We start from the raw sequence: 27,997 nt of genomic DNA, 5'->3' as shown, positions 1-27,997 counted from the left end.
TGAGATTTTAAAAATTATTTTATTGCTCATTTTTACAAGGTTTGTGGTTATTTTTAGGTCAGTTTGAGTTTAACTTTGCAGGTTTTTACACTGCTGTTGTCCCACATATACAAAAGCTTTTTGTTGGGATAATATGACAGCATAGCCAAGATGCCATTACCTGGCCTTAGATCAAAATTTACATCCAGAGGACTCTCTTTCTTTAAATCAAAAGCATATGTAACCTTCCTGTCTTTGTCATCTGTAAAATATAACACTCCACATACAATGAAAGCATTTCCTGCTTTAGTTGTTGGGTAGTGAGTGTTTATGACTGACTCCACAGAGAATGTGTCAGGGTTAAGCTTTGCAGCCATCGTATTATCTTCTGTATCTGATGCAAAAATTACCCACAGTCCATTTTCATCCACAGCAAACTTGAAGTATGTCTTTGAGTTGCGGAAAAGATAAGCCAGGCTGTGATATCTGCTGTGTGCCATGATCAGAGTGTTTGTTCTCCTGGTGTTCAGGTTAAATCTGTAAAATATTGATTAAGTTAAGATGCTGAGTCACACATCACATGACACAGACAGCAAAAAATGAAAAAATGTCAGTATGGGTAAGTAACTAAGGCAATAACAAAGTGTTATAGTTAACACAAACACTTACTTTATAAGTGTGTTTGATCCTGCGTTGTGAAAGTAAAGTGACAGCTTGTACACAACATGACCACAACCCTGGAAGAACCTGTTGATGTCTATAATTTTGTGGCCTGTATCCTGAAATGTTGAAATGTTCCTGTGCTCCTCGAAAAATCGACCTGGGGAAGAAAAATTTTGGTGTTCAATCCACAGTAACTCACTAATCTCTGCGAGTGAGTGATAGACGTGAAGTTGCTGTAAAATAAATAAAATCACCTGAAAAATGATCGGCCAGCCAGTATCGAGCGTCATCCAGCTGGGATGCATCGGACATCCAGGCTCCAAAAGTGCTTTGCATTGAGGTGGCTTTCTCTGAACATTTAATATTTCTAATTTTGCACTCTAAATGAAAGATATGTACTTCAGTATTAGAATACATTGATAGATAGATAGATAGATAGATAGATAGATAGATAGATAGATAGATAGATAGATAGATTTTGAACAAAATGTTCTAACCACTTCTGGTCCGTCTCACATTGGTTGTCACATTGATCTTGTTGGTGGTCTGGAGTGGATATGAAGAGTCTAAAGAAAAAGGAAGATGAACAAATTTTCCAAAGATAGCGGATAGTTTATTCTGTTTGTAGCCACATATAACAGCTGATTAGTGGTGGTCCCAAATTACACCACTTGTAATGTATTTGTTGAACCTTGAATGTTTTTAAAGACAGTGGATGGGCTTTGAGAGACAAGAGAAATCTTATAAACTAAATGTAAATATGTCATAACTGAAAGCAAATATGGCACACAAGAATGTTTCCTACCACTTTTCATGGGTGTATCGATAATGTTTCCGCTGTTATTGACGCCGTCCCTCTTTTGAGCCAGGTCTACAGAAAGTGAGGCTGTACATGTATAGATAAATACATAGAGACACTAATGGTGTTATAGTGCAGCATTCATACAAAAGACAAAAGTAAATGTTTTTAGGTCATTGTTACTATTAGGTAGAGTGTTTCCTACCTGTTAATAATTGAATTGGTGCCTCTGTAGTATTCTCTGTTTTGGTATCATTTAAGGGGCCATGGCTATCGTCTTGATGAAATGATACAGTTACTACTGAAAATAAAAACATTGTTTATATAATAAATAAACAGTGTTTAACATGTTTTTCATATAGTCAAAGTTAGATTTATCTGTAAACAGTCTCTTTGCTGCTCTGTTCAGCAGATTCCATTTTTGTGTGTAAAAGTTGGTCATACAGTAAAGTCTTATTCTAAGCTAACATTAAACAAGTTTATGGTATAAGATTGCCCCGACTGTCGAATAAATCAGTAAAGAGGTCTGTCAATAAAGTCTTTCTCAAAATGATTGAAAACTAGATTTTATATTTGTGCCTTGACCAAATACAGTATATTCAATATGACTGTTTACCACTTTTCATGGATGTTTGATTAATGTTTCCGCTGCCATTGAAGTAATCACTGTTATGAATCCGGTCAGGAGAAAGTAGGGCTGTAGAATGAAACAAGACATTATGTAACATTTAACCAATGGTGTTGTAGGACAGCACCTTTAATTGGGATACACGTGACTTTTACTTATAATTCAAAACACATTTAATACCAGTAAATAATTTAATTGGTGCCTCTGTAAAATTCTCTGTGTTGGTATCATTCAAGGTGTCGTGGCTGTAGTCTGGATGAACTGATGCTAGAAAAGAAAAGTAAAAAAAAAAATCATATAATCAAAATTTGGTCTGACAATTAAGTCTTCCCACCACTAAACTGTTGCTTACCAGATTCCACTCTTTTGTCTAGAAGTTTTTTAGAGTCAGTAACACTCAGTACGTCTCTGCTATCGGCAGGATGTGGTGTTGGTGATTCTGCAGAAAGAAAGATGTGGATATCAGATGTTAAATATTTTCAGAACTTGACGTTAATTAATACACAAACAAACATATGCAGGTCATAAAAATCATAAACCTTACATAATGTATTGCTGCGTATTAAAGCTTAAATTCAAGTTTACTCACAAGATTAATTCATATTTTCCCATTTGTTAAAAAATTATATTTTAAGAGATACATTGTAAATAGTCCTACATTGCAAACTATTGGTAAACTTTAACATTCACTTGACGGTACCACACTATAATTGTAACACAGTATTTCCTACCAGTTAATAATGTTATTGCTCCCTCTGTAACGTTCTCTTTGCTGGAGTCATTCAGGGTGTCATGGCTGTAGTCTTTATGAAATGATACTGACTCTAGAAAATTAAAAAAAGGTATTACTATTTTTCATATAATTAAAATACACAGTGCAATCTGCGTATCCTGCATTCAGTCTTGGTCCATTAGCACTTTATTAAGAACCACTTGAAAGCCTTTTTATTTTAAAATTATTATTTTTTTTAATCTGACCTGGGATTTTGTGCTAATGCTGGGTTTGGATCATGGCAAAAGTAAATTTTACTTTACTGTTTCCAGTGAAGGAAAGTTTCAAAGTACATCTACTCAAGTACTGTACTTTTACTTTGCTTAAGTATATCAATTTTATGCTCTGCATACTTCTACTTGACTACATTCAAGAGGGACATTTTTTACTCCACTACATTTATTTCAGCTGTGGTTATGTGCTGAAGCCACTCAAACAGTTGCTTACCAGATTCCTTATCTGTGTCTTGAAGTTTCTCAGAGTCAGTGATATTTAAAACATCTCTGGCTTCATGAGCGGGATGTGGTGTTGGTAAAACTGTGGGGGAAAAAAGGTGAGATTTAATAAGATGTTGAGATGAAATCTGTGTGTACAAACATTTCATAAATGAGTCCCAGCATCTCCTACCTGTTGGTAAGTTAATTAGAGCCTCTGTAACAGTCTGTGAGCTGGTTTCAATCCTAGTGTCATTACCATAGTCTGGACGAGGTGACACTGACTCTGTAGAAAATAAAACTGAATTTGAATAACCATACATTTCTAAACTGAACCAGGCAGCATGTGGTCATATAGTACAGTCTGAATTCAAGCTGTGGAACAACTGTTGAACAAATAAAAATCAATAAAGAGGCCTGTCAACAAAGTTTTCCTGCCACTGAAAATGGTTGATAACTAGATTTTATATTTGTGCCTTGACCAAATACAATTTATTCAATATGACTGTTTACCATTTTTTATGGATGTATCAATAATGTTTCCGCTACCATTGAAGGTGTCACTGTTCTGAATCCGGTCTGGAGAAAGTAGCACTGTAGAATGAAGTGAGACATTATGTAACATTTACAGATACTAATGGTGTTCTAGAGCAGCTCCTTTATTTGGGATACAAGTGACTTATAATTTAAAACACTGCTAATACCAGTTAATAATTTAATTGGTGCCTCTGTAACATTCTCTGTGTTGGTATCATTCAAGGTGTCGTGGCTGTAGTCTGGATGAACTGATACTGACTCTAGAAAAGAAAAGGAAAAAAAGTACTGGGTCAAAAAATGTTTATTATCAAAATTAGGTCTGAAAATGAAGTCATCCCACCACTTAAAATGGTTGCTTACTAGATTCCACACTTGTGTCTACAAGTTTTTTAGTGTCAGTAATATTCAGTACGTCTCTGCTATCATCAGCTGGATGTGATGTTGGTGATTCTGCAGAAAGAAAGGCGGGTTTCAAATAGAGGGGTTGGTACAGGCATCATACATTGTTTACCATCACAAAACATAAAGATGAACTTCAAGCTCTAAGTCACAAACAGCCAGTTATTAATTCACATAATTGTAGTAAATTCTGAATTTCGTCTTCACCAGTCTGGTTAATTGTCGAGCTGCTGATGTTTTTTGTGTCGGTTTCATTGACGGCCTCCCGTGTCAGATTAGATGAATCTAAGTATGTAGAGTAAGAGAAGAAATGTAAGGTTTATTTTTGTGATGGTTTTTACTTTCAAACTTCAACTTCTAATCATAATAACAGTATATATAAATGTGTATGAAATTCAACATAAACACCAATAGCCTAAAAATAATAATGAACTATTCAAAAGCCTCAGTATTTTTAGACTGAATATATTAAAATACAGAAAAAAAACCCTGCTCACCAGGTATCAGACGCAATAAAAAAAACATCCGCACACTCAAATCCGTACAGCCCGCAATCTGTTCTTGCCTTGAAGAAGGTCTCTGACTGAAAGCTCGCTAATTAAAATGATTTTTGCACAGATTTGAGTGAGCAGATGTTTTTTTTTTACATTGAAACTTAATACATTTAAATTTTTAGGCCAAATAAATTAATAAAGGATTCGTTATTTCCCAACCATTCCTGTTAGTGTGGAGATGCCTCTGACAAAACATTATGATCTTCATGTTGGGGAATAAAATTAACAAATAATATAATTAAACAGTTAACTGAAAAAACAAACATTTTTAAAAAGATACTTACTTTGGCATCTGGTCAAAAGTTTTGTCTAAGGGAGGGTGACTTTGGATTTATTATTGGGAAAATCCTGGCTACAACACATATGTGGTCAGTTTTAATTGGTTACAGTGGATTCTCATAGTGACCTGACAAATGTTACTCCACTGACCATAATGGTAGATGGTGGGGAGGTGGATTATCCTCCAGGACAAGTTTCTATGGATGTTTCGGGACTTTGTTACACCAGCTTGAAAATTGGTCACTACGGAAATGCATTATACAATAAACAACATGAATTAGACCATTAGGAAGATACAAATTTAGACCATACGAGTCTACATATTTGAGTGTTTGTGTCACACAAATAATAATTTATTAGGCCTCTGTCATTTCTGGTGGTTTTTGGCTGTGAAAATAAAACATGCTGGTTCATTGTATATGATGACTCTGTAGAGACGTTCTCACCCATCAACATGTCGGTTTGATGGAGGTGTTCTCTATTTCTCACTTCATTAGAATACCAAACAGGACAGGGTGGACCTGGTGGGCCTGGTGGACCCGGTGGACCCCTTGGACCTGGAGGACCTTCAAATATACACATACAGCAGTCAGACATGTACAACGGACCTAATTAATAATACTGCTGGTTAATGACATTGGCACTTTACAACAGCAATAACAGAAAAACAGGAAAGCACAAATGTGGCCTACTATGTGAATTCTTGATAGTATATTGTTCAGTATTGTACTGTGACTTAAAGGAAACTTTAAATGTGTGAAGTGTAGACATCTTGCTATTCTTGGAACCTCACCACTAAGCTAAACAAGGAAAGTTGATCATGAAAATATGTTTAAAAAAAACATATGTAACTTTTGTAAAATTAGGTGACAGAAGTGATCTTGAGTAAATACTAGATGCAGTCTGGCTGGCTCTCTCTGTTAATCACATTATTCATATCAGGTTTAAATATGTTGTCATCTCTTACCTTCAGTGAGAATGTCATTGGAGGTCTCGCCTTTCAGTTGCGGAGGCCCAGGGTCTCCTTTAGGTCCTGGTTCTCCTTTTTCACCAGGGGGACCTAGTCATTGACAGGTCTCGTCACTAGTTTAAACCACTTTGTATGCAGAGTTTCTCTGCGGCTCAAACTTTTCAGAATAACAACAACAAACCAGCATGATTCAGGTTTGATTAGTCCAGTTAACATTTTCCTACTAAAAAACTAAATCTTCCAGGCATTTCTAATGTGGCAGCTATAGACAAGTTCTCCTGCAATGGGAGTATAGTGAGTGGGATTCTCGTGTTATGTAACGACGGCTGAACAAAGGACTGTTTGGAACTTGTAACTGACTTCTGTTTCTGAGTTTATTTGTCTGTTCTGGTGCACACTTCATTCAGGGTTAGGCGGAGGAGTTAGATTTCAAAGACACAACAGATGTCTCACCTCTTTTTCCGCGTCTCCCCTTAGGCCCAGGCACACCTTGTGGTCCCGGTGAACCAGCTCTGCCAGGCAAACCTAACAGGCAAAAGAACTGCGACTGTTCTATCAAATTCAACTTAGTTTAAGTAATTGATGCAGCAAATTAAAATGGCTGTTTTTACCTGGTGGTCCAGGTGGGCCTGGGAAGAAAATGAAAATATAAACTAGTTCACAAAATGAATAAAGCAGAAGCACCAGCAACAATACAAATCAAATTGCTGGAATGGAGAATATTTATGAAGTGCACCTGTTAAACACATTCCTCTGGAGCTATTACACATCTCTATGAAGGCTTTGACCTGAAAGAAAGAAAAGACAGTCAGTGCTCCAGCTTCTTGAATGTGAATGTTTGCTGGTTTTCTTAGTCTTCTACGATAGTAAATTGAATATCTTCAAGTTTGAGAATGTCGATCGGACAAAATACGCAGTTTGAAGACGTCAGTTTGTGCTCTGGGAACTTGTGTCAGGCATTTTTCGCAATTTCTTGACATTTCATTGCTTACACGATTAATCAGTTAATACAGAAAATGATCAGAAGATTAACTGATATGATGGTCTAACCGTTAGTTACTGCCCTAATTATTAAGCGAGCTGGCTAATAACAAAGCTAGACTTTATTTTAGTAATATTTAGTTATACTTGTGTATCACTGATAATTGTGCTGTCCTCTCTGTGAGAAAAATACAATAGCACCCTCTGAAGAAATTCCAGTTCCCAGCAGATGTGAGTACAGTTGAGGGAGGAGCAGGCAACAGTAACGCTCATCTGGTCAAAGTATTAAAACATATAGTGGAAAACCAAACTTTTTCTTAATCTGTCCAACAGACTGTTGCATTCTTTGCACTTGCACAGACATGCTTCTTATCCCAAAAGAGAAAGGAGAGGAAATGTTTCTATTAAAGACAACAGCAAGGAGCTGTTGATTGCTCCCCTGTTCTGTCTCATAAAAATATACTGAGAAAAATAATAAACCTCTCTTTTCAAATATTTTACAGTACAGTAAATAGTCTGCAGTGTTCACAATTTCATGAAAGCCCATATTCAAGCATGTTGGTGTCTTACTGGAACCATGGAGTACGTCATCAGCATCAGCATATCCTTCTGGTCTTGGCTTTGCGTTGGTTCTCCGTCCCAGCTCCTTCTTCCGCGACGGAGCTTCTTCAGCTCTCCAGCTTCTCCGGGGTCCATGGGCAGGATGCCAGCCTGCAACCTGCAGCTCTGTGACAGCACCTGCAGCCGTGCGTCCAAGCTGATCAGCTCCTCCGTCAGCTCTTTCTGTCGAACCAGCAGGAACACTAAACCTGCTGAGCACAGGAACAGCAGCACACACATCCCCAGCAGCAGCCCTTTCCACGCCAGACAAACTTCACTCCTCTCCTTCATGTTTGTGCCCTGTTTCCTGGTCCTCAGCCGCAGAGTGATATGGGCTCTGAAATTCACAAGCACACACAGCACATATTTGAACACCTGCCAGAAAACAGATGAGACGTCAGAGGGAAACTACGCTGTAAGCTGTTGGAGAGGAATAAACATGTCAAAATCTGTCTGTGACAACAGGGGGAACCACATGGTGAATTGCACAACAACCCGCATCTGGGAAACAGTTAACATCTAATGGGCCTACTTGATTCAGAAGCACCTAATGGACATATTTCCAGAATGACATATCCTGCAGACAATGTAGTTCTTCTCATCATTCTCGTGCTCTTCCTGTCAATATTGTCACCAGTCTGTCCTACACAAAATTACATGGAAGTGGAATAAATAAGTTGTGAACAAGGGGAACATTCTTTGGATCTACAAAGAGCTTTCAGTGTGCTTTCAGTAAATGACTGGGTGTGTGGATGTGTGTGTGTGTACTGAAGTCTGCTGTTAATAAATGGGTTTTCATTGCATTATGCATTTCCAAATATGAAATAACAGTTGCACACTTTTTTCTCCACTTGTGTTGCTGCACAAGAGACATTAAAGGTTCTCCTTTTCCAAAAAGTTATAATTATCAAGTTTAGTCTATACTACAAAAAGGAAAAGCATGTTTCTCAGCCAACGTGGGATAAAAGCTGTCACCCAAACCCCAAAATGTGAGGCTAACATCTTGATCAATAGCTATTCATTGGCTTGAAGCTTGAAGGGCAGCTCTTTTTAGCACACAATCTCTGCATGAACATCAATTTCCTTTTTTAATTCCCCATCAATAGTAATTTTTTTGAAGTAGTGGAGCATTGACACCCAAAAATTTGAAGACTTTATGTTTTAAAATTATAAACATGATGTTTTGTCTTTCCCCTGTTTTCTTTTTTTTTTTTTTTGAACTGCTGAGTAAATCCTTGCTCCCTTTTCCACAGGTCAGTCTGACCCAGTGGATTCATTTCCCCATGAAAAGCCTCCTCGGTTGATGAATTAGACAGTGGGGGGTTCTTTCTTTTTGAACAAAGCTAAATGTGAACTGAGCCCATCTTAAAAAAGTTGATGCAGAGTACAGCCAATGAAAGACTTGCAGGTTTTGCAATCCTATGAATAAAAAACACATAAGCTGCTTTGTGTTTTAGACGTGCACTGTTAACTGGCCTTTTCAGTGTTCTGCCACGTAATGGTACTTGTACCCCAAAGTGGCCGTGTTTCTAAGCAACCAGAAAAGTGAAGGCTTAACCAGGAATTTATAAACACTTGAATCCCTCAGATTTTTTTGGTAGAAGAATGTTGATCATCTTTAAAACCAGTGGAGGAAGCGCAGCATCTCTTCAAACTGCACTCTAACTTGTCAGGAGTAGGAGAAGAAGAGACGTAAGTATTATTCTCTGATCGTTTGTTAATGGAGAATCTAATTATGCTTAAAAAACTCTCTATTTTTATTAATATATTATTAATATAAAGAATATAGAGACTGTGTTAGCTAGTGCACTGAAATGAAACATAACTTGTGAACTAAATGTGAACTGAACTCACATTTTCATTTTAATTCTTTTTCAGTCACTAATAATAATTGTGTAAATAGTCAAAGGGGGAAATACCTTTTCCAACTCACTCTACATCATATCTTGGCATAATACACTAATGTTACAATCATGATAAACTTGTAATAACATAACTGAAGAGGAAAATAATCCGTCAACCCTTAAACTGGCTGCAGTGAAATATTAGAAGTGAAATCTTATAACACTGTTGTGATACAAACAGCTGCCCAAACAGTTCATCATTAAGCTTTATGTGGGTGTATTTTGGTTGTAATGTGTGGCAGTGCTGAGTTATATCCCAGCACTGAAAGGACAAGAGAATTACAAGGGATGAAAAGGACAGCTGTCCACAGATTAAGGTTCTCATAGCTGGTTTTAACAAATGTATGAGTTTGTTTTGTCTGCTTGTTAAAGGAGACTTAAGCTTTGTGAGGACAGGTCACACACGATAAGCTTGCTCAGGTTTGTGTTCATGGCTGAAGTTATGAAGGGGATGCTGCCGCCGGAGACACTCACCGTCAGCCACATGGTGGTTGACACAGTGTCTGAAGTCACCGCCCTTCTGCTTCTGCTGATGCTACTGCTGCTCTTCACTGCCTGGAGCCAAACAAACCGGTCACATATACCAGGTAAGAGACTTCAGCTTCTGTTCTTTCTATTGTTTCTGTTCTTTCTTTCGAAGTTTTTTGTACTTTGAATGGAGACAGTAACTTTTTCAGAATAGGGGCAGGGAATTTAGAGTAAATGTCACTGCATCACTGTCATGGCTCTCAGGCCATGACAAAAGAAGGGAAATACACATAGTTGTACTGGGAAGAACAAACGATCACATTTATTTAAAGAAATAGTAACGGGAAACATGAAGTAAATGTATGAAAAGAGCAATCAGTAGATCAGTCATGTTAGTGAGTGGATGCGTGAAAGTAGAGTTAAGTATCTAAACCAAACCAGACAAAGAAAACGTGGTGCAAGGGGAAGAGCTAGTGATGGGTTGAGAAAGACACAGGAGTGGGGTCAGCTGATCCTAAATGAATTCTGGATGGACTGGACTGGGACCTCTGTCTCTGACCTGTTTTTTCCTGCCAGGTCCTTCCTTTTTGGCAGGACTCGGCCCCATCCTCTCCTATGGCAGATTTATCTGGACTGGGATAGGAACAGCGTGCAACTACTATAACACCAAATATGGCACCATCGTCCGCGTCTGGATTAACGGCGAGGAGACCATCATTCTGAGCAAGTAAGTCTTTTGAGATGAAACTCTTTATGCTGACAGTTTACCCCATGAATCTGTAATAAGTCAATGTCTGGCTACTCTTGTAGGTCTTCAGCGGTGTTTCATGTTCTGAGGAGCTCTCACTACACAGCCAGATTCGGGAGCAAAACAGGGCTGGAGTGTATTGGGATGGAAGGGAGAGGTATCATTTTCAACAGTGACATCCTCCTCTGGAGAAAAGTGAGGACATATTTTTCTAAAGGTGAGGTACCTTACACAGAAAGTATAGTATTGTGGTGCCTTATTTCACCTCTCTATCTACACATATCTAATCAACTAATAAAAATAAGTCCAACCTTCGCAGATTGAAGTCTGCTAAAAGGTGAAACACAGCTTCATTGTATTTAAATTCCTGCAATGTTTCATGGTTGTTTTAAAGCTCTGACAGGCCCTGGCCTCCAGAGGACAGTTGGAATCTGTGTGAGCTCCACAGCCAAACACCTGGACTGCCTGCAGGAGATGACCGACCCCTCGGGACACGTAGACGCACTCAATCTGCTGAGAGCCATTGTGGTGGATATCTCCAACAGGCTTTTTCTCAGGGTGCCCCTTAATGGTCAGCTGCATGTTTAATATCTGTACATTGTACACTGAAACTGTGTATTTTCTGCCAATAATTGTTTCCAGTTCTTGCACTGACACCTGCAGCACCGGATTCTGTTTTCAGAAAAGCACTTGCTGATGAAAATCCACAGCTACTTTGAGACCTGGCAAACAGTTCTAATAAAGCCAGATATTTTCTTCAAGATTGGATGGCTGTACAACAAGCACAAGAGAGCAGCGTAAGATCCCCACACATCACAGTAATTCATCTGGCTTGTGATTTCTTCAGCCTAATCTTTGATTTGCTTTTGGTGACAACAGCCAAGAGCTGCAAGATGAGATGGAGAGCCTTCTGGAAATTAAAAGAAAGATTGTAAATGAGTCTGAGAAGTTGGATGACGATCTTGACTTTGCAACGGAGCTCATCTTTGCTCAGGTTTGTCTTTTTTGATAGATCTATACCAGCTGTGTCACAGAGTTCTGCATACCTTCATGTTCTTTGTTAACAGAATGTCGGAGAGCTTTCAGCAGATAACGTCAGGCAGTGCGTGCTGGAGATGGTGATCGCAGCACCCGACACACTTTCCATCAGCCTCTTCTTCATGCTGATGCTGCTGAAACAAAACCCAGACGTAGAGCTGAGGATAGTGGAGGAGATGAACACTGTCTTGAGTAAGTGCATTTGTGTGGTACTAATCTCAGTTTCTGACAGCTGTGACAGCTAAAAAAGAAACGATCAATAGAACGATCCATGACTGCTGCATTTTTATTTCCAGGTGAAAAAGGTGCTGAAGACATCGATTATCAAAGCTTGAAAGTGCTGGAAAGTTTCATAAATGAGTCTTTGAGGTTTCATCCTGTGGTTGATTTCACAATGCGAAAAGCTCTGGAAGATGACAACATCGAAGGCACTAAAATTACAAAAGGAACCAACATCATTCTCAATATTGGCCTTATGCATAAGACCGAATTCTTCCCAAAACCCAACGAGTTCAGCCTGACAAATTTTGACAAAACAGTAAGTCAGCTGAGTGTTGTGCAACATTATGTGGCTCTAGAAACAAAAAACAGGTTGGTCTTTACCTCCTCTGTTTGCCAGGTGCCCAGTCGTCACTTCCAGCCCTTCGGCTGCGGCCCTCGCGCCTGCGTGGGCAAACACATCGCCATGGTGATGATGAAGGCCATCCTAGTCGCTCTGTTGTCTCGTTACACTGTGTGTCCTCGCCAAGGCTGCACCCTCAACAGCATCAGGCAGACCAACAACCTGTCGCAGCAGCCCGTGGAGGACGAGCACAGCCTAGCCATGCGCTTTATCCCTCGAACAACGCAACCTCAACGCAGTCAGCACTGAGACGGAGTGGTTACAAATTGGTGGAAACTACTATGTATTGCAACTGTTGAAGAATGTAACTGGTACAATGAATCCCTGGCCAGGATTGTACAAATATCCAAAAAGACCCTCACAATCTCTGGTACTCTGGGTTTTCATACTTCTTTATTTCTTCTTTGTTTCAGAGAGCAAATAAACACAAAATTTCTGATGTCACAGGAGGATGTTTTGCCTACTTTTACATCCCTGATCTTTAGTGAATACAGTAGGTTTAGACCAAGACTTTCTGGCCCATGGGATGCAGTATGGAAAACCAGGGTGGACATGGATAGAGATTTGGTTTTGTCTTGAAAAGTCATGAAATAATTACTATGGCAGTAAAATGATGTATGTCCTAATGTGGTGCAAACTTGCTTTTAAGACTGGGACTGAGAGAAACAGCTGCAGCTAGTTTTTGATTTTGTTGTTTGGTCTTGTTGAGTGACACAGGCAGCAGGTCAAATGTTACTGGGGTGTTTTTTACAGTTGGTGTATGCTTAAACAATGTTCATTCTAAGGCGGCAACTAAAGATTATTTTCATTGTCGATTAATCGATTAGTTGTTTGGTCTATAAAATGGTGAAGCATGTCGATCAGGGTTTCCCAAAGCCCAAGATGCCGCCTCAAATGTCTTGTTTTGTCCACAACCCAAAGATATCCAGTTTACTGTCATAGAGGAGAAATGAAACCAGAAAATATTCACATTTAAGAAGCTGGAATCAGATACTTTTTCTTAAAACATTATCAAAATAGTTGGCGATAAAATTAAGTTATTTAACTGTTGACAACTAATCATTTATTCGATAAATCGTTGCAGCTCTAGTTCATTCAATAAATATGTGAAATTTGTTTTTCCATTTAGCAATGAGTGGAAAGAACATCAGAAAAGGTTTTCTTTACTGTAATAATATCCCTCTTTGCTTCATGTCCAGCACGTCTATGTTATAGCTATTACAGACTTACATCATAGCATCGATTTCATGAATAATCACAGTCGAAATAAAGTGAATTTATATGTGTTGAATTTATTCATAAGTTAGCAGAATGTAGTGACAGGCACTCTAATAAACAAGAATTTTCTCTGCACCACAGGCACAAATCAAACACGCCACCTTGGCATTAGAACATAAGGCGTTGGGTTAAAGTTGAGTTTTAGACACATTGTTGGCTTCAAATCAGGATGCAGGCAAATACAAGAACAAACTTTCCCTTCAGGCTGAATTAAATAAAACAGGCAGAGACATGATCTGGCACACCTCAATCAAACAGTAACATGAACAACAACGATTTTTTTCTTACTTTCTTTCAGAGAAATCAATACAAAATATTTTCTATAAGAATATAACTCCAATAAATATGTTTTAATACTGCATTGATACAAAAATATAATAATCAAAGACACTAAAATCCACCTCTTACCCGAAACTGACAAACCAGAAACATGAGTGCATAGATAATCATATCACACAGAAGGCAGCATCTGCAAAACACGAGGGAAAACCGAAATGCTCCTCATCATAATGATACATGGACAATGTGGACAATCGCAGAGTGGAATCTTCATTGCTACATTTAAGACAAACTTCTCTCATCATACATGTAAGAAATACGTATAACGGCTGCAGTCGGGGGTTAGTGTCAGCATAATGAAATCCTTTAGACAAACAGGGATGCAAACTGCAATAATGCTTTTTTTTTCAGCAGTAAAGACGAGCAGGTTCTTGAAAAGCAGCTCTCTGTTAATATTAGTTTTAAAGTATTTTAAATCCTCCTCTAATGGTTTCTCCAGGTCCATCCCAGAAATACTGAACAATTAGTTTTGTACTTTCTTGTGCCTCTCACCTAATAAATACACCTAAAACATCAACCAATCCACTGCAAGAATTAGTTTCTTGTTATTCTTTCCATTTTAATCTGTACTGACCAGGAATGACAGGAATGAAATTCTTTAAGATGCTAAATGAGAAATTGAAACCTTGACTGATTTAAGACCTGAACTGGCTTCACTGGCATGATTGTTGTAACCTAGAAAATGTAGCTGATTTTTTAAAAATAATGACAAAAAGAAGACAGGACATATTCTCTCTCTCTCTCTCTCTCATTATTTAGCGCGTAGACCTGGGGTGCAAAAATTACTGTAGAAATTCATGATTTTCTCCTTGTACAGACAATATCAGACATAGTATTCAGTTCCCTCATAATGTTTCAACGACTGAAGTGTTCAAGTGATTATGGAGCCCTGTCAACATTTTAAGACATTTTAAGTTTTCATAATTAAACCGAAAGTAAAGAACGCAATGCTTTTGGCCCTGAGGTTATTACCAGTCGTGACTTTCAAACAATTGTAATCCTGTGAATTATTCAACCCACTTAACTGTTAAAAATAAATGATCTGTGGACAAAAAAACTAATCCTACTTCATAACTTAAAGTGGAAAAGATAAACAAATGGTAAACACTGTAATATAAAGATGAGAATGCTCAACCTCAGATGTTCTTGTTCTGCACTATAGTGCTCTGTGTACCTTCCTCTTCAGTGGTTGACGGACAAGTGCTGCTCAGTGTGCTCCTGTAATGCTCTCTGGCAGTGGTAGATCAGGCAGTCAGGCAGATCGGGGACTGGGGAGCGCAGCCACACAGCCAACGTTCCCGCATTCAGATGACAGTGCATCAGACATGGCAGATCCTGGAGGAGCTGGCAAGCTACAATACCTTCCTTACCTGTAGGGGAAAACAATAACGGTTACTAATAGTGTAAAGTGAAATCTTTCTGACTTTACCTTTACCTATGTAATGATTTTAATAACCAGGGACTGGGGCTGCACATCTGCTTGATGCCTTATATACATTACATCTGTTACACTGCTTCTCCAATGTAAGATAAACAATAAACTACCAAAAACATCATTCTAATTGGTATCGAGGCATACTTTATAAAGTTTTTATAATTTGCAATTAATAGCATTGTTACATTTTGCAACAACACATGTATTAATGTGTTCAGACCAGCAACAATCTATTAAAAACAACTTTTAGGCTTTCATGTGGTATATGTTCTCCAGCATAACTTCCCTTTTAGCTTTAATGGATTATTACTGATCTGTTAAGCCATAATATCTCATTTATTAACATTAATAAAGGCATTAGTCACAACTTAGAAACACTTCACAAATATACCTTATTAGAAAGTGGTACCAAAGTAACTAATAACACTGTAAATGAGTGAAATAAAAAGTTTCACTTTGACAAAATAATCTTAACACAAGGCCCACTTTTGAGGTGCAATTAACAATTATTTTTGTTTTCAATTAATCAGTTGATTATTTTCTCGAGTAACCAATTAGTTGTCTATAAAATCTCAGAAATGGTGAAAACTGTCGATCACTGATCCCAAAGATCAAGAAGACATAACAGCTCCAGTCCACTCATATTTAAGATTATTTTTTAAATACTATGCATAGATGTGCGTACATATGTTAATGTGTGCACATGTGTATGTAAGTATCTGCGTGGATACATGTAGGGGGCATGAACGTGTGTATATTGACCATATGTGTTGTATCTGTATTACAGTGAGACATCAATATGTGAAAACAAAGATCTAACTATTCATCACAATAAATAATTCTGAGCATTTGAACACATTATACATTATTATACAAGCATCAAATCATACATTTTGTTGATTAAAGTCTAACAGCTCAGCTTTGACGTTTTAGTTAGTTCACCTATGATTTCCACGACATGAAGCTGAAGTTTCTTCTTCAGCACATTCAGAGTGGCTTTGAGAGGTTCTGGGCCATCGCTTATCAGCGTCAGGTTCTGCTTTGTATCATGAGAGAAGGCCAGCCACATGGTGCCGTACTCCTCTGTTGACACAGTCAAAGGTCTGAAGGAAACACGTGAAATTACAGTAAGCAAATGAATGTCTCTGTGCGGCCATACTTGGAAAAAAAGAAAGAAAATATTTCACCTGATGAAGCTGGTTAGAGGCAGTTTGTATGACAGCTGCACTGACTGAGGCGTCCCAACAGGCAACTCGTAAGATACCATCCCAACAACTTCAACATGGACTGAGGGCCTCTTCACAGTCAGGGAATACTGACACACAGCTAGACTGTGGCTCCGCGTCTCCTGCACTGAACTGTCACACACACAGGACACCTGAAATAAACATTACAAGAAAATGTCCTTTAATATGAAAGACTAGTAAGGAGAGTATAAGACCTCACTAATGCATTTCTGCTCAATAATTACTGTACCTCAAGCTCATCTGAGTCAAGCTCTAGTAGTATCTGTTGAATATCAGAGTCAGAGGAGTTGTAAATGAAAACAACAAACGCTAAAGAATCCTCTTTAAGCACATGACAGGCTGAGAGATCCAGGATTTGGTTGGAGCACAGAGGAGTGATTTCTGAGTGGGACAATCCAAAGAGCTCTGCAGGAAGATGAGAACTGAGACACAAGTCTTTAGGTGTTTCTGGGTCTTCACATGGAGCATGATCAGCAGCTACGACAAAACCATTATCCCCAATGAGAGGGGGGGTATTTCCCTTTATGTTACTGTCAGTTAAGTCTATATCAAAGGGGCCATTTGCAGTAGTGAGGCCCTGAGAGAGCTGGGGTGTCTGTTTGGAGGGAGGAAGGGCCAGCTCGGAGGTGATGCTGGAGTCCAGGAGGTTGTTACACAGCAAGGTATCCACTGTGCTGGGACAGGAGGCGAGGGAGTTGGATATTTGCTCGCTGGCGCCAGAGGACAAGCCCGGACCTTTGGCTTTTCTTCTGAATCGCTGAGGTGTTGGCTCAGATTTTCCCATCTGTTAAAGAAATGTTTTATTTGCAACAGATGTATTTGTAGTAATGCAGGATGTATAATTTTTTTAATCAAAGTCACAGGTGAATTTTCACAATAAACTTTGCCACATCAGAGTGGCTGAGATTTACAGAACCAGTAGATGCTGTGTCGATCAACAGGAAAACTATTTTGAAAGCAATTAATCGTTAAGCCATTTTCAAATGGAACAACTATTTAGTGGTCCCAGCATCAACTGTGAGGATTTGCTGCTTTCTTTGTCTTATGTGAAAATAACCTAAATATCTTTGGAATTTGGACTGCTGATTGGGCACAACTAGCAATGTGAAGCTTTTCTGACATTTTATAGACCAAGTAATTAATCTATAATGAAATACCTGTTAGTTGCAGCTGGGGTAAACAATTTCTCCAACGTTGCTTACCCCAGCTTTAATCCTGCGCCTCTTGTTGTATACATGTATTTTTTTCAATCAAACAACAAGTGAGCGTTCAGGACTAACTCAACAGATTCATATATATCACATGTCTGCAGCTGCTTCACAGTAAATGACTTCCAGCATATTGGAATTATAATATTAGACAGAGTTATCACACCACGCAGCTTTACTTCATACGGTGCAGCCATACCTTAAACAGATGAAGAAGAATTAAAAAGCTCACCAGACACACAGAGCTTTGGGAGCCCAGGCCGACAAACAACGAAGAGGCCAGCTGCTGTTTCTCTTGTTCAGGCTCAGGGGTTGGTATAGGAGTGGGAGTCTGGCTGTCTGAACTCTCAGCCTCTCTCTGCTGGCTGGGTGACCGGAAGGGACTGGGAACCTCAACCTGGGCAGCCTCCTCCGCAGGTTCTCTCTGTGCCAGGTAGCCGTCCCTCCCCCACACCCTCTTCACACCATCCAGCTTCAGAGTGGTGGAGCTGAAACCAAAATCAAAAAGTACAAGTTCTAAATGAGCCATGTGTTTGTGTGTAGGCTATTTTAACTCAAGACAGCACAAGTGTGCACGTGGTGTCTACGTACCCTCCTTTATGCAAGACGTCGGTGCTATCGCCTGACAGACCAGAGCTCATGGACAACAGTGTAGGAGACTGTCTGTCGGCAATGCTGCAGGACGACATGCTGATGGGCAGGGATAGGGCGTATGGCTCCAGGCTCAACGCTGAGGCAGACAACACAGTCAGAGTAAATCAAACAAGTCAGTGCAAATGCTGCCAAATCTGCCACAGTCAATGAGTTTTACCTTTTGCCTGAGCTAGTTCCTCCTGCCGTTGATGGGGTGGCTTGTATGGAGCAGCGCCAGCAGCCAGCGCCTCCGATACAAATCCATCCAGAAATGACAGAGAGGAATCCACCTGGAAACGACGACAACAACTTAAACATCCCCTTTAATGGGAATGAGAAGATCATTTGGTAAATTTCCACAGGACTCAAAAAATCTCACAATTTGTTTTGCCACAACAGGCACATAAATTACAAAATAAAAATTTAAACAACCAGAGCAAACATTTGTGTAATTACGATATGATTCTTGTTCTCTACTTGTTTCACACTGTATCCGATACTGAATGGAGTTCTGTGGTAAATCCAACCCATTAGACTACTCTAGATCTAGACATGCTAAAACAGCTGCTTTGATTACAACTGAAATGATGATGATATTTCGATAAATATATCTAATTAACTGTGTGTCATGGGAGGGCAAGTGCATGCAGCTTTTTCTTCCCAACCATCAGATAATGAGCAATTACTCTGCCAGCAAGTAGGAACTTCAAGGTGTCATCATGACCAAGAAAGCTGAGTTCTCCTGCTGCCTTGGAGGCCAGTAGTGCTACAGGCGTTTTAATCTTGGACTTCCCCTGGGTAGCCAGGCGGTGTGCTCTACATATCGCTCTCATTGCAAACAAGCTACATTTCCAACAGTGAAGCCTGCATCTCAAAATATGAGTGCAGAGGATATTATGGACTGGGATACGTTTTACAGTGTTTTGACAAACTCAGACATTCAGCCGTATTTATTTGAGTGTAGGTCCTAAGAAATGCAGTGGAGAGGCAGAGGCAGTGGCTGCATTAGCTGTGCAGGAGAATATGGCCGGTGGGGACCCTGCAGAACCTGAGCCGCCGGAAGTAAACACCGACAGGTGGCGCCTTTGCTCATATTGCCCTCCGATGCCAAAAGAAACGGAATCATTTTTGTTGGACACTGATGCTGACGCCAAACCTGTGAGAACCCGAATGTGAGTTACTATGCATCAAAGTTTTACTCCTCACTTGGACAGAGCTGTGCTGGAGAACTTTTTCAGGATCCCAAAGATAAACTGGAAAAGACAACAAAGATCAGCAGGGCAGAGGGGCAGATGAGTGAGTATTTTTGTCACCTAACGCTATGTTTTGGCCAACAAAGTAATCACTATAGGCTAGAGTGGTACTCCCACAGGCTGGGACGATGGACTAATGTTGTAATATTGAGGGACAGTCAAGAGAAACTGAGTGAACGTGAAGCCTCATTTGAAACCAACTAAATAACAAGAGCAGTAGGTTGGATGCTGGGAATTGTTTTTTTCATGTAGTTTTTTGTGGAACGTTATACTGCAGCACTAGCTCAGCAAGCGTTAGCTTTGTCGCTAAAAGGACGTCTGCTGTGGGGGTTTGGCATTAGAAGCTCGCTCGCAATGCATCCTGCTACATGTAGGCACAGCTCCATAAGCAGGAGCTTTCTCAGTTATTATAGCACGCACTGAGCAATTTATTTCTTTAAGCAACTATATTAACCATCAGTACTGACTGGACATCCACATTAAACGTGTCCAAATGTCCCTTTAAACATCATTACTGTAATTCTGCAGCCCTGCGTATTACCTCCAGGGGTTCCAGGTCAGCGTCTCGAGGTAGCACCCTGGCTTGGAGTTCAGAGTCTTGGCTGAGGTGCTGCAGCTCCTGTGCCCTCTGTCTCAGTACTGTGTCTAGGGAGCTGCTGTATGTTTCAGAAACCTCCTGAGCCGCAGAAACGCCTGCCCCACCCTGACAGAGCTTGGCCATTGCCATGAGGACCCAGCTCTTTGTTTCGCTTCTGGTGTTCTTCATGTCCAACAATTTGGCAAGCAGCCTCAGGACTGTAGCCGGTTCAAGTTCCTCCCTCAAATAGGAGTATTCACCGAGGACCTGTGCATGGCAGAGAATGGGGAAACCTTTGTGTATTAAACATGCTATGCAGTAACATTTACTGCCTGTTTATTGCATAGTATGTAGTAAGTTACATTTTCAACGACAGGTAAAATAAAGTACTGTCATTAATTGTTAGTAAGATTTGGAAAACATAATGTCATGCTTGCAGCTCGTTTTGTGACTGTGTATTCTTGCATCATTCCAGTAGAAATTCTCTCCATCTATGATTTTTAGGCCACCAGGGAACCATATATATATTAAATTTACATTAGGATCTTACTATAGCCATCTTTTAAACTCAGTTAGATCTGGCTGCTGGCTGCACCACAGACCTCTTAAATCCTCTGAGCTAACTGAGACACAACAGCATGACTGTGATTTTATCATTTAAAAGTACAATTTGAATGATGTACCTGAGGAACTCAGGCCAACTAATTATTTGTGGTGTTCTGAAACACTTCAACTTTTAAACTGATATCATTTCTTTACAGAATATTAAATATTGCTCTATTTTCCTGTTGTTATTCTTACCAATGTTGATTAAAATCCATCCTCTTACATTATACTGTTCTTTTTTATGGCTGCAAATTATTGCACTTAGTTATACTAAAATAGTGAAGTAATTGGTAAAGTATGCTTTAAACTCAACATTGTATTCTTTCTTCTGCTTCTTTTTCTCAAAATTATTACATACAAATTATACTCACCCAGCTGATGACTTGGAGGAAACGCTGTGGCAGTTTGCCAGGCTCTCCTTGCAGCAGAAAAACATATGAATCCACAGCAAACAGCCTCAACTTCCTGTCTTCCTCCTCACTGTCGAATCCTGGGCCATTAGAGAAAAATTACTCCTAAATATCAGTATCGAACTACTGAACTGAAATATCGAAACACAGGAACACTACATATTAAGTTGAGTGTGTTGTTATCTCACCCTCACACAGCAGTTTAAGGAAGCTGTTAGGGATGTCAGGCTGCATCATGTCTCCGCCTATTGAAAACACTGTGTTCATGGTCTCAATGAACCATTCATTGTCTGGTGCATATGTATAATTGTTTATAGGAAAAAAAGTCAGTACAATAAATAGGAACAAGCAACAGCATGTTCCTAAAGGATTGGATTTCTGTTTTTCAACCCAGAACTAATTCAAATGTTGTGTTTAGCACAACTCCACCAACAGCTTTAGTATTGAGAAAATGAGACACTCCGCTGCAGCTCAACAGTCCACTAGAGTTATCGTTATCGTTTAATTGTCAGAACCAAAAGGCGTGTTTGTCAAGATTGTGAGCTTCCAATTTTAGAACAAGATTTCCGGTGTTTTTGAATTTCCCCTTTGGTCTGTGTTTAAGCCCAGTGACAAGTTGCAGTAAAGAAATACTGTAATTGTCAAGGTACTACTTCACCAGCATGGCAATAATTCAATCAATTAAAGGCAGTTGGGTTTTAAGTATAATTTGCTTCTTGGATCAGTGAAGCAATTCCAGCAGACATGTAGTTCTGGCTCATGTTTCAATATTTATATCAGCTTAATGATATGACTGTGGTTTATTGTTGTAAGGGTTTTCCAAATTTCCAGGTACAGTGGTCCATCAGAGCTGAGCACTGTCTCCTGCTCGTCGTACAATCTACACACTTGGAAGGATATTTTTCTGCCAGTTCTGCCACCTTCCCCACCAGGTCAATGGTAGTGTAGTCATCTTTACTGATGCGCAAAAACTCCAGCATCTTCTCGACAATGACTGTGACATTCTGGGCATTAGTGATCCGAAAGAGCAACTCCAGTGTCTACAAGAAAACAGATAAGGTCCTGTAACACTGTAAACCCAAAACTTCAGGACACAAAATTCCTGACTACACCAGTATCTGCCTCACCTCACGCTTAATGATGAGGTCGGGGTGATCCAGACACTCTATGATGGTCATCTGATGCTGCAGGGCCAGTTTAGGATCCTGCTGGACCACGTAGGTGAGGGCCTTCAAGCCTACAGTAATACCAAATAAACCGATTTACGACAGTGAATATCTGAAATCTTGACTGTTAACGAAAAAATGGATTTAAATGAAAGGTTTTCTTTGGATCTTACCAAGATATTTGAGATTAATCTTCGGCGACAGGACAAAGTTGCCAATGCACTTTGCTGCTTTTTCCAAAAGTTCAGATTTAGGATTAATGGTGTAAATACATTTTACACACTCGTATAAAATAGCTGAAAATAAAGAGAGAGTTCAACAAGGGGTTGAAGAAAGTACTAAAATGATTTCAAAATACAAAATGTACAAAAAACAAACAAACGCAACAAAAAAAACATGTACTTCAATTTTGACATACCATACGTAATGTTATGATTCATCTCTGCTCTTCGCAAAGACTCGTTGAGGACTTCATACATGATCTCACTTGTACTGTCAAACAAATAACAGATTTTGCAAATTTTACTTGCAAGGATTAAAGCATGGCACACGATAATAGCAGAAACATCCAGTTCATCGAGGGGACAAAATAAGTCACAATTACCTCTGGTCATTTTTCCCAAGTAAGGACAGTATTCTGAGAAGCTGAATTTGCAGCCATGGAGCGGGAACACTATGATAGTTAAAATCCATGGCCAGTTTTCCCCCCACCACTTGCTTTAGTATGGTGACAAAACTTGCTGTAAGGTCCTTATAACCTTCTGGATTCTCCTGTAACCAAAGCAAAATATGTGACATGACCGGATTCCACCACAGAAGTTCAAACCAAGATCTCTGTAAAATGTTTTCTCAATAAACACAGTTAACGTTGTGGTGAAGCTGTAACCTCAAATTACCTGGATCATCTGTAAGTAGATGTGCAGTGAAGCCGTCATGACACCAGGATCCTTGTCACACAGAGCTTTGCGGAACTTGTTGTGGATGTGTTGAACTTGATTCGGTGCTATTAGGTAGAATTTATACAGTGCCAGGACTGCTTTTCGTCGAATGATTTCTCTACAAATATGTTAGGAGAAACTCTTCATAATATTCTAGCAGATTCTCCAGGCTTATCTGAATAAATACACTTGAACGCATATAGGTAAATAATCAGACTGAACATGCAAAGAGCATTTCTTACTTTGGGTGATTAAGTTTCTCCTCGACCAGAGGAAGGATTGCAGGAATCATATCTTTGGGGAACATCTGGCTGACGACAGTTAGAGCCATGCACACTTCAATAAGGTTTGTGCTCTGAAGATCCTGAAAACATAAAATACATCCTAACAACATCCCTTTTTCAGACACCATGGGCCTCATTACAGAAAAGTCTGAAATCCTATCTTTTCTCAGTTTAGGATGACATTTAGGATTTTGGTATTTTAGAAGCATGTTTCCTAACCGCATTTAGAAACTCAAACCATATGATGACACTTTAATTTTTTCCTGGACAATGTTTTAATGGGTATGTATCATCTGCCAAGATGATTAATATTGAATATGATCCATAATTTGGAAGACAACTTTCCAAAAAGGCGGGGGTTTCCTCTCCTCCACTGACACGATAATGCCTCCGACTCTGTGCTAAAGTTAAACATCTGTCTTTTCCATTATAGCAAGCTAGCTAGCTAGCTAGTGATTAGTAAAAGGAGGCAGCTGTTTTCAAGGATACAGTCAGTCTCGTGTACGCTCGAAACACAGACATAGCTAGTTAGGATTTCTTAAGTTAAGACACGAGTTCTGAGATAGGACAGGACACAACCACGTGTTTATGAACTGCTTCTGTCATATGAAGGTTCTTCCTATGTTTGAAAATTAAGATAGGACAAGCAGTAAGGACAGTTTTCTGTCCCTGATGATAAATGCTGTAAAAACATAACACCCACCTTTAATACAGTGTTCACAAGGAGAAGAAGCAGCTCATGACTTTCGTTCAGAAACAAAGACACAGCCAGATAACCTGCAAATCACACACAAACATATTTTTAGGAAGACACAGTGCAGTTGTTTCATAGCTCAGGTCAATGAAGTTGCTGTGATGGAAAAAAAATCCCTACTTTAAAAGCTCAAAAAACTCAGGTTCAATCATGCACCTTGTGTTTATCATAGTGTTGAAGTCAAGACCGCCCAAACCAAGACTATCACTATCAGTCAAGACCAAGACCAGAGTTTATCAAGACCGAGACAAGACCAAGACTTTTAGGGGCTGTGACCAAGTCGAGACCAAGACCAGTTACCCACAATACATGACACACAATAAAATGTGGAACGAGATCATAGGTACTTCTCAAATTGATCGGAAAGATCCACGTTCCCATTAAAACACCCACATACATTCGACACTCTTTTCCATGCTTACCATCACGGGGAGGGGTGACAGTCATTAATGGTAACAACACATTTTTAATTAGGGTTACTGGTTGCATTTGAAGCAATGCGTTTTACATCCAATCAAAGTTAGGATGTTAACAAATAAGTCAGACAATGCAAAAGCAATTTATTGATATTCCCAAAGTTATGGTCTTGAAATAAAATCTCCAATGTCCCCAATGTCCGAGACAGAGACAAGACCGAGTACCAATGAGGTCGAGTCCGAGACGAGACCAAGACCATCAAAAAGTGGTCTTAAGACCGGTCTCGAGTACTACAACACTCTCATGAGTATAAGTACTGCAGAGGGTTAAGGATGCTGAGGGAAGCTTTGCAGCTCATTATGTAAAGTACATACCAACTCTTTTCTCCAGAGCAGTGCCTTGTTGAGCCAGTTTAATGGCATGAATGTAGCTGAACGAAGCCTCGTAGCCGAGCATTTCACAGTAGATGGCTCTCACCATGAGTTCCTTCATCTGCCTCTGAATCAGATTATGAGACAAGGAAGAAATAAACACATCAGTAATTTCAGACATAACTGGACCTATTTGAAATATCTGGTTTCTTGTGCAAGACCAAATTGGGAAAATAAGGACAATCGTACCATGGAGGTGTTCGGGGAGGACACTTGTTCTTTGATAGCTGCTAGTTCACGTTGAATAAGTTTTTCTTCCTCCTGAAAAGGGGAAACACATTTGAAAGTTAATAACATTAAACAGTGAGAAAACACCTGCTAAGGTTGGCACTACCATGTTTTTTTGTTTGCAGACCATTTTCAGCCCCTGAACTACATATCAAGATCTTACAGAGAAGTGTGTGTCCAGGTACTTATTTCACCGATTATTTCAAAAAAAGAGAGGCGTTTATAATCTTTCTCCTCCGTGCTTTGTGGCACATAAGTCCTCCACAGATTCTCTCCATCTCTTCTTTTCTGCTGCAATCATTGGTGCTTCGTCCCATTAATTCCAACCCGCCTCTTTCCGCTCTTTCTCCACTGTACGTCTCCACGTGGTTTTTGGTCTTCCTCTATTACTTCTCCCTTCTGGTGTCCAAGTCATCCCCTTGTTGTTGTGGTTGTCTCAATCCTGTCGAAGTATTTGCCCAGTCATATTCCATGTCCGCCATCTCAATTCTGCACTCAGTGGTTTCATGCCACACATGCTTCAGTCAATTCCTCGGTACTCTTTCCAATGTAGAATCTTGTAGGATTTGTCTAAGGCACTTATTTTGAAAGACATTTACTTCCGCATTTCACACCCATTTAATATGATTGGCACAATTACCGTCTTATACAGTTTCAATTGAGTTCTTCTTAATATGTTGTTAGATATCCAGATCTTCTTTCTTTATTTACACCTTTTGATATATGAACTATCAGCAAACTGAGATTGGAAGGCTCAACTAGAGATGCTTGTATACACATTTATTTAATCTTGCATAGACTACTGTAATTCACTGTTCCCATCATTACGCATGTATGCCTGTGATCGTCTGCAGGTAATCCAGAATGCTGCTGCAAGGATACTCTCTAGGACAAACAGACAATCTCACATGACTCGATACTGAGACCTCTTGACTGGCTCCCTATCACATATCAAAATTCTCACCATTACTTACAGAGCACTGTACAGTTAGGCTCCTGCATGTGTGGCTGAACTTCTACGCCCTTATTCATCAGCTCGCTCTCTTGGGTCTATTAACCAAAACATGCTGTCTGTCCCGCTCACTCGCCTTAAAGACCCGTGGTGATCGTGCTTTTGAGACCCTCACGGTCTGCTGATTCTGTGCACGTTTTCCAAAGGCAGCTACAGTCATACCTGTTTAGACAGGTATTTGGGTAAACGGTACGCACCAGGTCCGCATCCAAGTATTTATTTGTGTATTTTATTACGTACTATGTATTTATTTTATGCTTTTACCACATACTGTAACTGTTTACTTATAAAGTATTTTATTAGGTATGGTGTGTACTCATTATGTATTAATGTATTTTATATTTTTATTACAGGTATTGTATGTATTGTGTATTTATATTTGTTTTTAGCTCACTTCCACTTCACAAGGTACGGGTGGTCATTTAACTTATGTGTTTTCGTTCTTGAATATTAATGTTTTTGTGACGTACTTTGTGATTTATGTCTGTAAAAAGCTCTATACAAATAAAGTTTAGTTGCTTACATATATAGATTAAAGATTATATACTATATAATTTGTATTGCCCAAAAGAATGTGAATATCTAAATGTATTTCTTTTTGCTGTAAACCCTTTCTGATGGTGCATTCACGTGTTTGTGGGATATGACAGACTTGAAAATTGGCCAAAGAACAGAAGCAACAATTATAACATAATTTGCCTTCCAGGTTTAACTTGTTTGCAACACAGTTTATGAATCCAAAGCATACTGGGAGCTGACTCTTAACATCTCGAATGTCTGAGCTTATCACAAGCTCATGAACGCATCAACAAGGACACGTTTTTAAAAAAAAGTCCCAGCTTTCACCTTTATTATTGGAATTATTACACCTGTATTACATATTAACACAACAGAAATGAGAAGGTGAATGTAAATCAATCTTAAACTTAGCACAGTACTGTACTGGATACTCAGCACATAGCAAGAGGGTCAAACAACACACAAACACACCTTTATTTAATTTAGCTTAGTCAACTTAGCAAGCTACCAAACCATGAACAACTGACCCATCTTATTTCAGCTAAGTTCCAGTTTTTAAGGAGATACTCACATGTTTGGACGTCAGCTCAGTGATCCCTCTGATGAGGTTTCCTAGTTTTGAGGTGGAGGACAGTTTTGCAGATCCAGGCTGAGAGTCTAAAGACAGGAGGCTCGGCAGAGCTGTCAGGGTCTTCTCCACAACATCGCTCATTTTGGCAGCGAAAAGCAGCACTTGGCAGCTGGCTTTTTTCTTTCAAAATATACTTATTTAATCAACTATCCATCCCAGTAAGAGTTCCTTACAGAGAATCAGTGAAAGCTACCTGTTAAGCATTAAAAAAGGTTCACAAGAGGTAAAATGCAAGCTTGCCAGCGGCCATTGTTTT

General features: G+C 39.3%; 3 protein-coding genes across 7 annotated transcripts; 1 reads left to right on the top strand and 2 right to left on the bottom strand.

Annotated features, from left to right (window-relative positions):
• Positions 1-12,371, bottom strand: LOC123961674 (gliomedin-like). 3 transcript variants are annotated; one of them, XM_046037236.1, is made up of 25 exons: positions 12,357-12,371; positions 11,762-11,887; positions 7,566-7,932; positions 6,751-6,802; positions 6,626-6,643; positions 6,468-6,539; positions 6,012-6,104; positions 5,491-5,610; positions 5,195-5,287; positions 4,419-4,496; positions 4,173-4,262; positions 3,980-4,072; positions 3,789-3,869; positions 3,469-3,561; positions 3,289-3,378; positions 2,801-2,893; positions 2,422-2,508; positions 2,250-2,336; positions 2,058-2,138; positions 1,647-1,742; positions 1,448-1,528; positions 1,140-1,208; positions 897-1,022; positions 649-799; positions 1-516 (listed from the first exon to the last, which is right to left on the bottom strand). In XM_046037236.1, the coding sequence occupies exons 3-25, from the start codon at positions 7,884-7,886 to the stop codon at positions 54-56; spliced, it is 2,628 nt and encodes an 875-aa protein (XP_045893192.1). In that variant the 5' UTR covers positions 7,887-7,932; positions 11,762-11,887; positions 12,357-12,371; the 3' UTR covers positions 1-53. The 3 variants fall into 3 exon arrangements, with proteins under 3 accessions (XP_045893192.1, XP_045893194.1, XP_045893193.1); XM_046037238.1 differs by lacking the exons at positions 5,195-5,287; positions 12,357-12,371; XM_046037237.1 differs by lacking the exons at positions 11,762-11,887; positions 12,357-12,371 and having other exon boundaries at positions 7,566-7,954.
• LOC123961683 (brain aromatase) lies at positions 9,255-12,819 on the top strand. Its single transcript, XM_046037264.1, has 10 exons — positions 9,255-9,287; positions 9,872-10,086; positions 10,544-10,694; positions 10,778-10,932; positions 11,110-11,286; positions 11,398-11,512; positions 11,595-11,709; positions 11,783-11,945; positions 12,050-12,291; positions 12,373-12,819. The coding sequence occupies exons 2-10, from the start codon at positions 9,930-9,932 to the stop codon at positions 12,622-12,624; spliced, it is 1,527 nt and encodes a 508-aa protein (XP_045893220.1). The 5' UTR covers positions 9,255-9,287; positions 9,872-9,929; the 3' UTR covers positions 12,625-12,819.
• On the bottom strand, positions 12,302-27,981 carry ap4e1 (adaptor related protein complex 4 subunit epsilon 1). Of its 3 annotated transcripts, none has more exons than XM_046037222.1 (22): positions 27,682-27,981; positions 25,541-25,612; positions 25,295-25,418; positions 24,453-24,526; positions 23,708-23,829; positions 23,424-23,583; positions 23,132-23,298; positions 22,946-23,019; positions 22,701-22,823; positions 22,489-22,598; positions 22,262-22,401; positions 21,550-21,662; positions 21,323-21,441; positions 20,310-20,612; positions 18,694-18,805; positions 18,474-18,612; positions 18,115-18,370; positions 16,904-17,458; positions 16,615-16,805; positions 16,370-16,530; positions 15,167-15,362; positions 12,302-12,416 (listed from the first exon to the last, which is right to left on the bottom strand). In XM_046037222.1, exons 1-21 carry the CDS (start codon positions 27,820-27,822, stop codon positions 15,175-15,177), a joined length of 3,444 nt encoding a protein of 1,147 aa, XP_045893178.1. In that variant the 5' UTR covers positions 27,823-27,981; the 3' UTR covers positions 12,302-12,416; positions 15,167-15,174. The 3 variants fall into 3 exon arrangements, with proteins under 3 accessions (XP_045893178.1, XP_045893177.1, XP_045893176.1); XM_046037221.1 differs by lacking the exon at positions 12,302-12,416 and adding an exon at positions 12,771-13,308; XM_046037220.1 differs by lacking the exon at positions 12,302-12,416 and having other exon boundaries at positions 13,648-15,362.
• Positions 27,982-27,997: the final 16 nt, after the last annotated feature.

Source organism: Micropterus dolomieu, linkage group LG22 (genome assembly GCF_021292245.1).
Source record: "Micropterus dolomieu isolate WLL.071019.BEF.003 ecotype Adirondacks linkage group LG22, ASM2129224v1, whole genome shotgun sequence".
In the NCBI taxonomy this organism is placed as follows: domain Eukaryota; kingdom Metazoa; phylum Chordata; class Actinopteri; order Centrarchiformes; family Centrarchidae; genus Micropterus; species Micropterus dolomieu.
Note: the sequence above shows the minus strand (reverse complement) of the source record. Positions and strands in the feature narration are given on the sequence as shown.

Coding starts and splice junctions, on each gene's coding strand:
- LOC123961674 (XM_046037236.1), bottom strand. CDS start 7,886: ATGAAGGAGAGGAGTGAAGTTTGTCTGGCGTGGAAAGGGCTGCTGCTG. Junction 2,894..3,288: donor AGACACAGATAAGGAATCTG/GTAAGCAACTGT, acceptor TTAATTTTCTAG/AGTCAGTATCATTTCATAAA. Junction 1,743..2,057: donor TCAAACATCCATGAAAAGTG/GTAAACAGTCAT, acceptor TTTTATTTTCAG/TAGTAACTGTATCATTTCAT.
- LOC123961683 (XM_046037264.1), top strand. CDS start 9,930: ATGGCTGAAGTTATGAAGGGGATGCTGCCGCCGGAGACACTCACCGTC. Junction 11,287..11,397: donor TCTCAGGGTGCCCCTTAATG/GTCAGCTGCATG, acceptor TTCTGTTTTCAG/AAAAGCACTTGCTGATGAAA. Junction 11,946..12,049: donor GGAGATGAACACTGTCTTGA/GTAAGTGCATTT, acceptor TTTTATTTCCAG/GTGAAAAAGGTGCTGAAGAC.
- ap4e1 (XM_046037222.1), bottom strand. CDS start 27,822: ATGAGCGATGTTGTGGAGAAGACCCTGACAGCTCTGCCGAGCCTCCTG. Junction 24,527..25,294: donor TGCTCTGGAGAAAAGAGTTG/GTATGTACTTTA, acceptor TGTGATTTGCAG/GTTATCTGGCTGTGTCTTTG. Junction 23,830..24,452: donor TTGTGAACACTGTATTAAAG/GTGGGTGTTATG, acceptor TTATGTTTTCAG/GATCTTCAGAGCACAAACCT.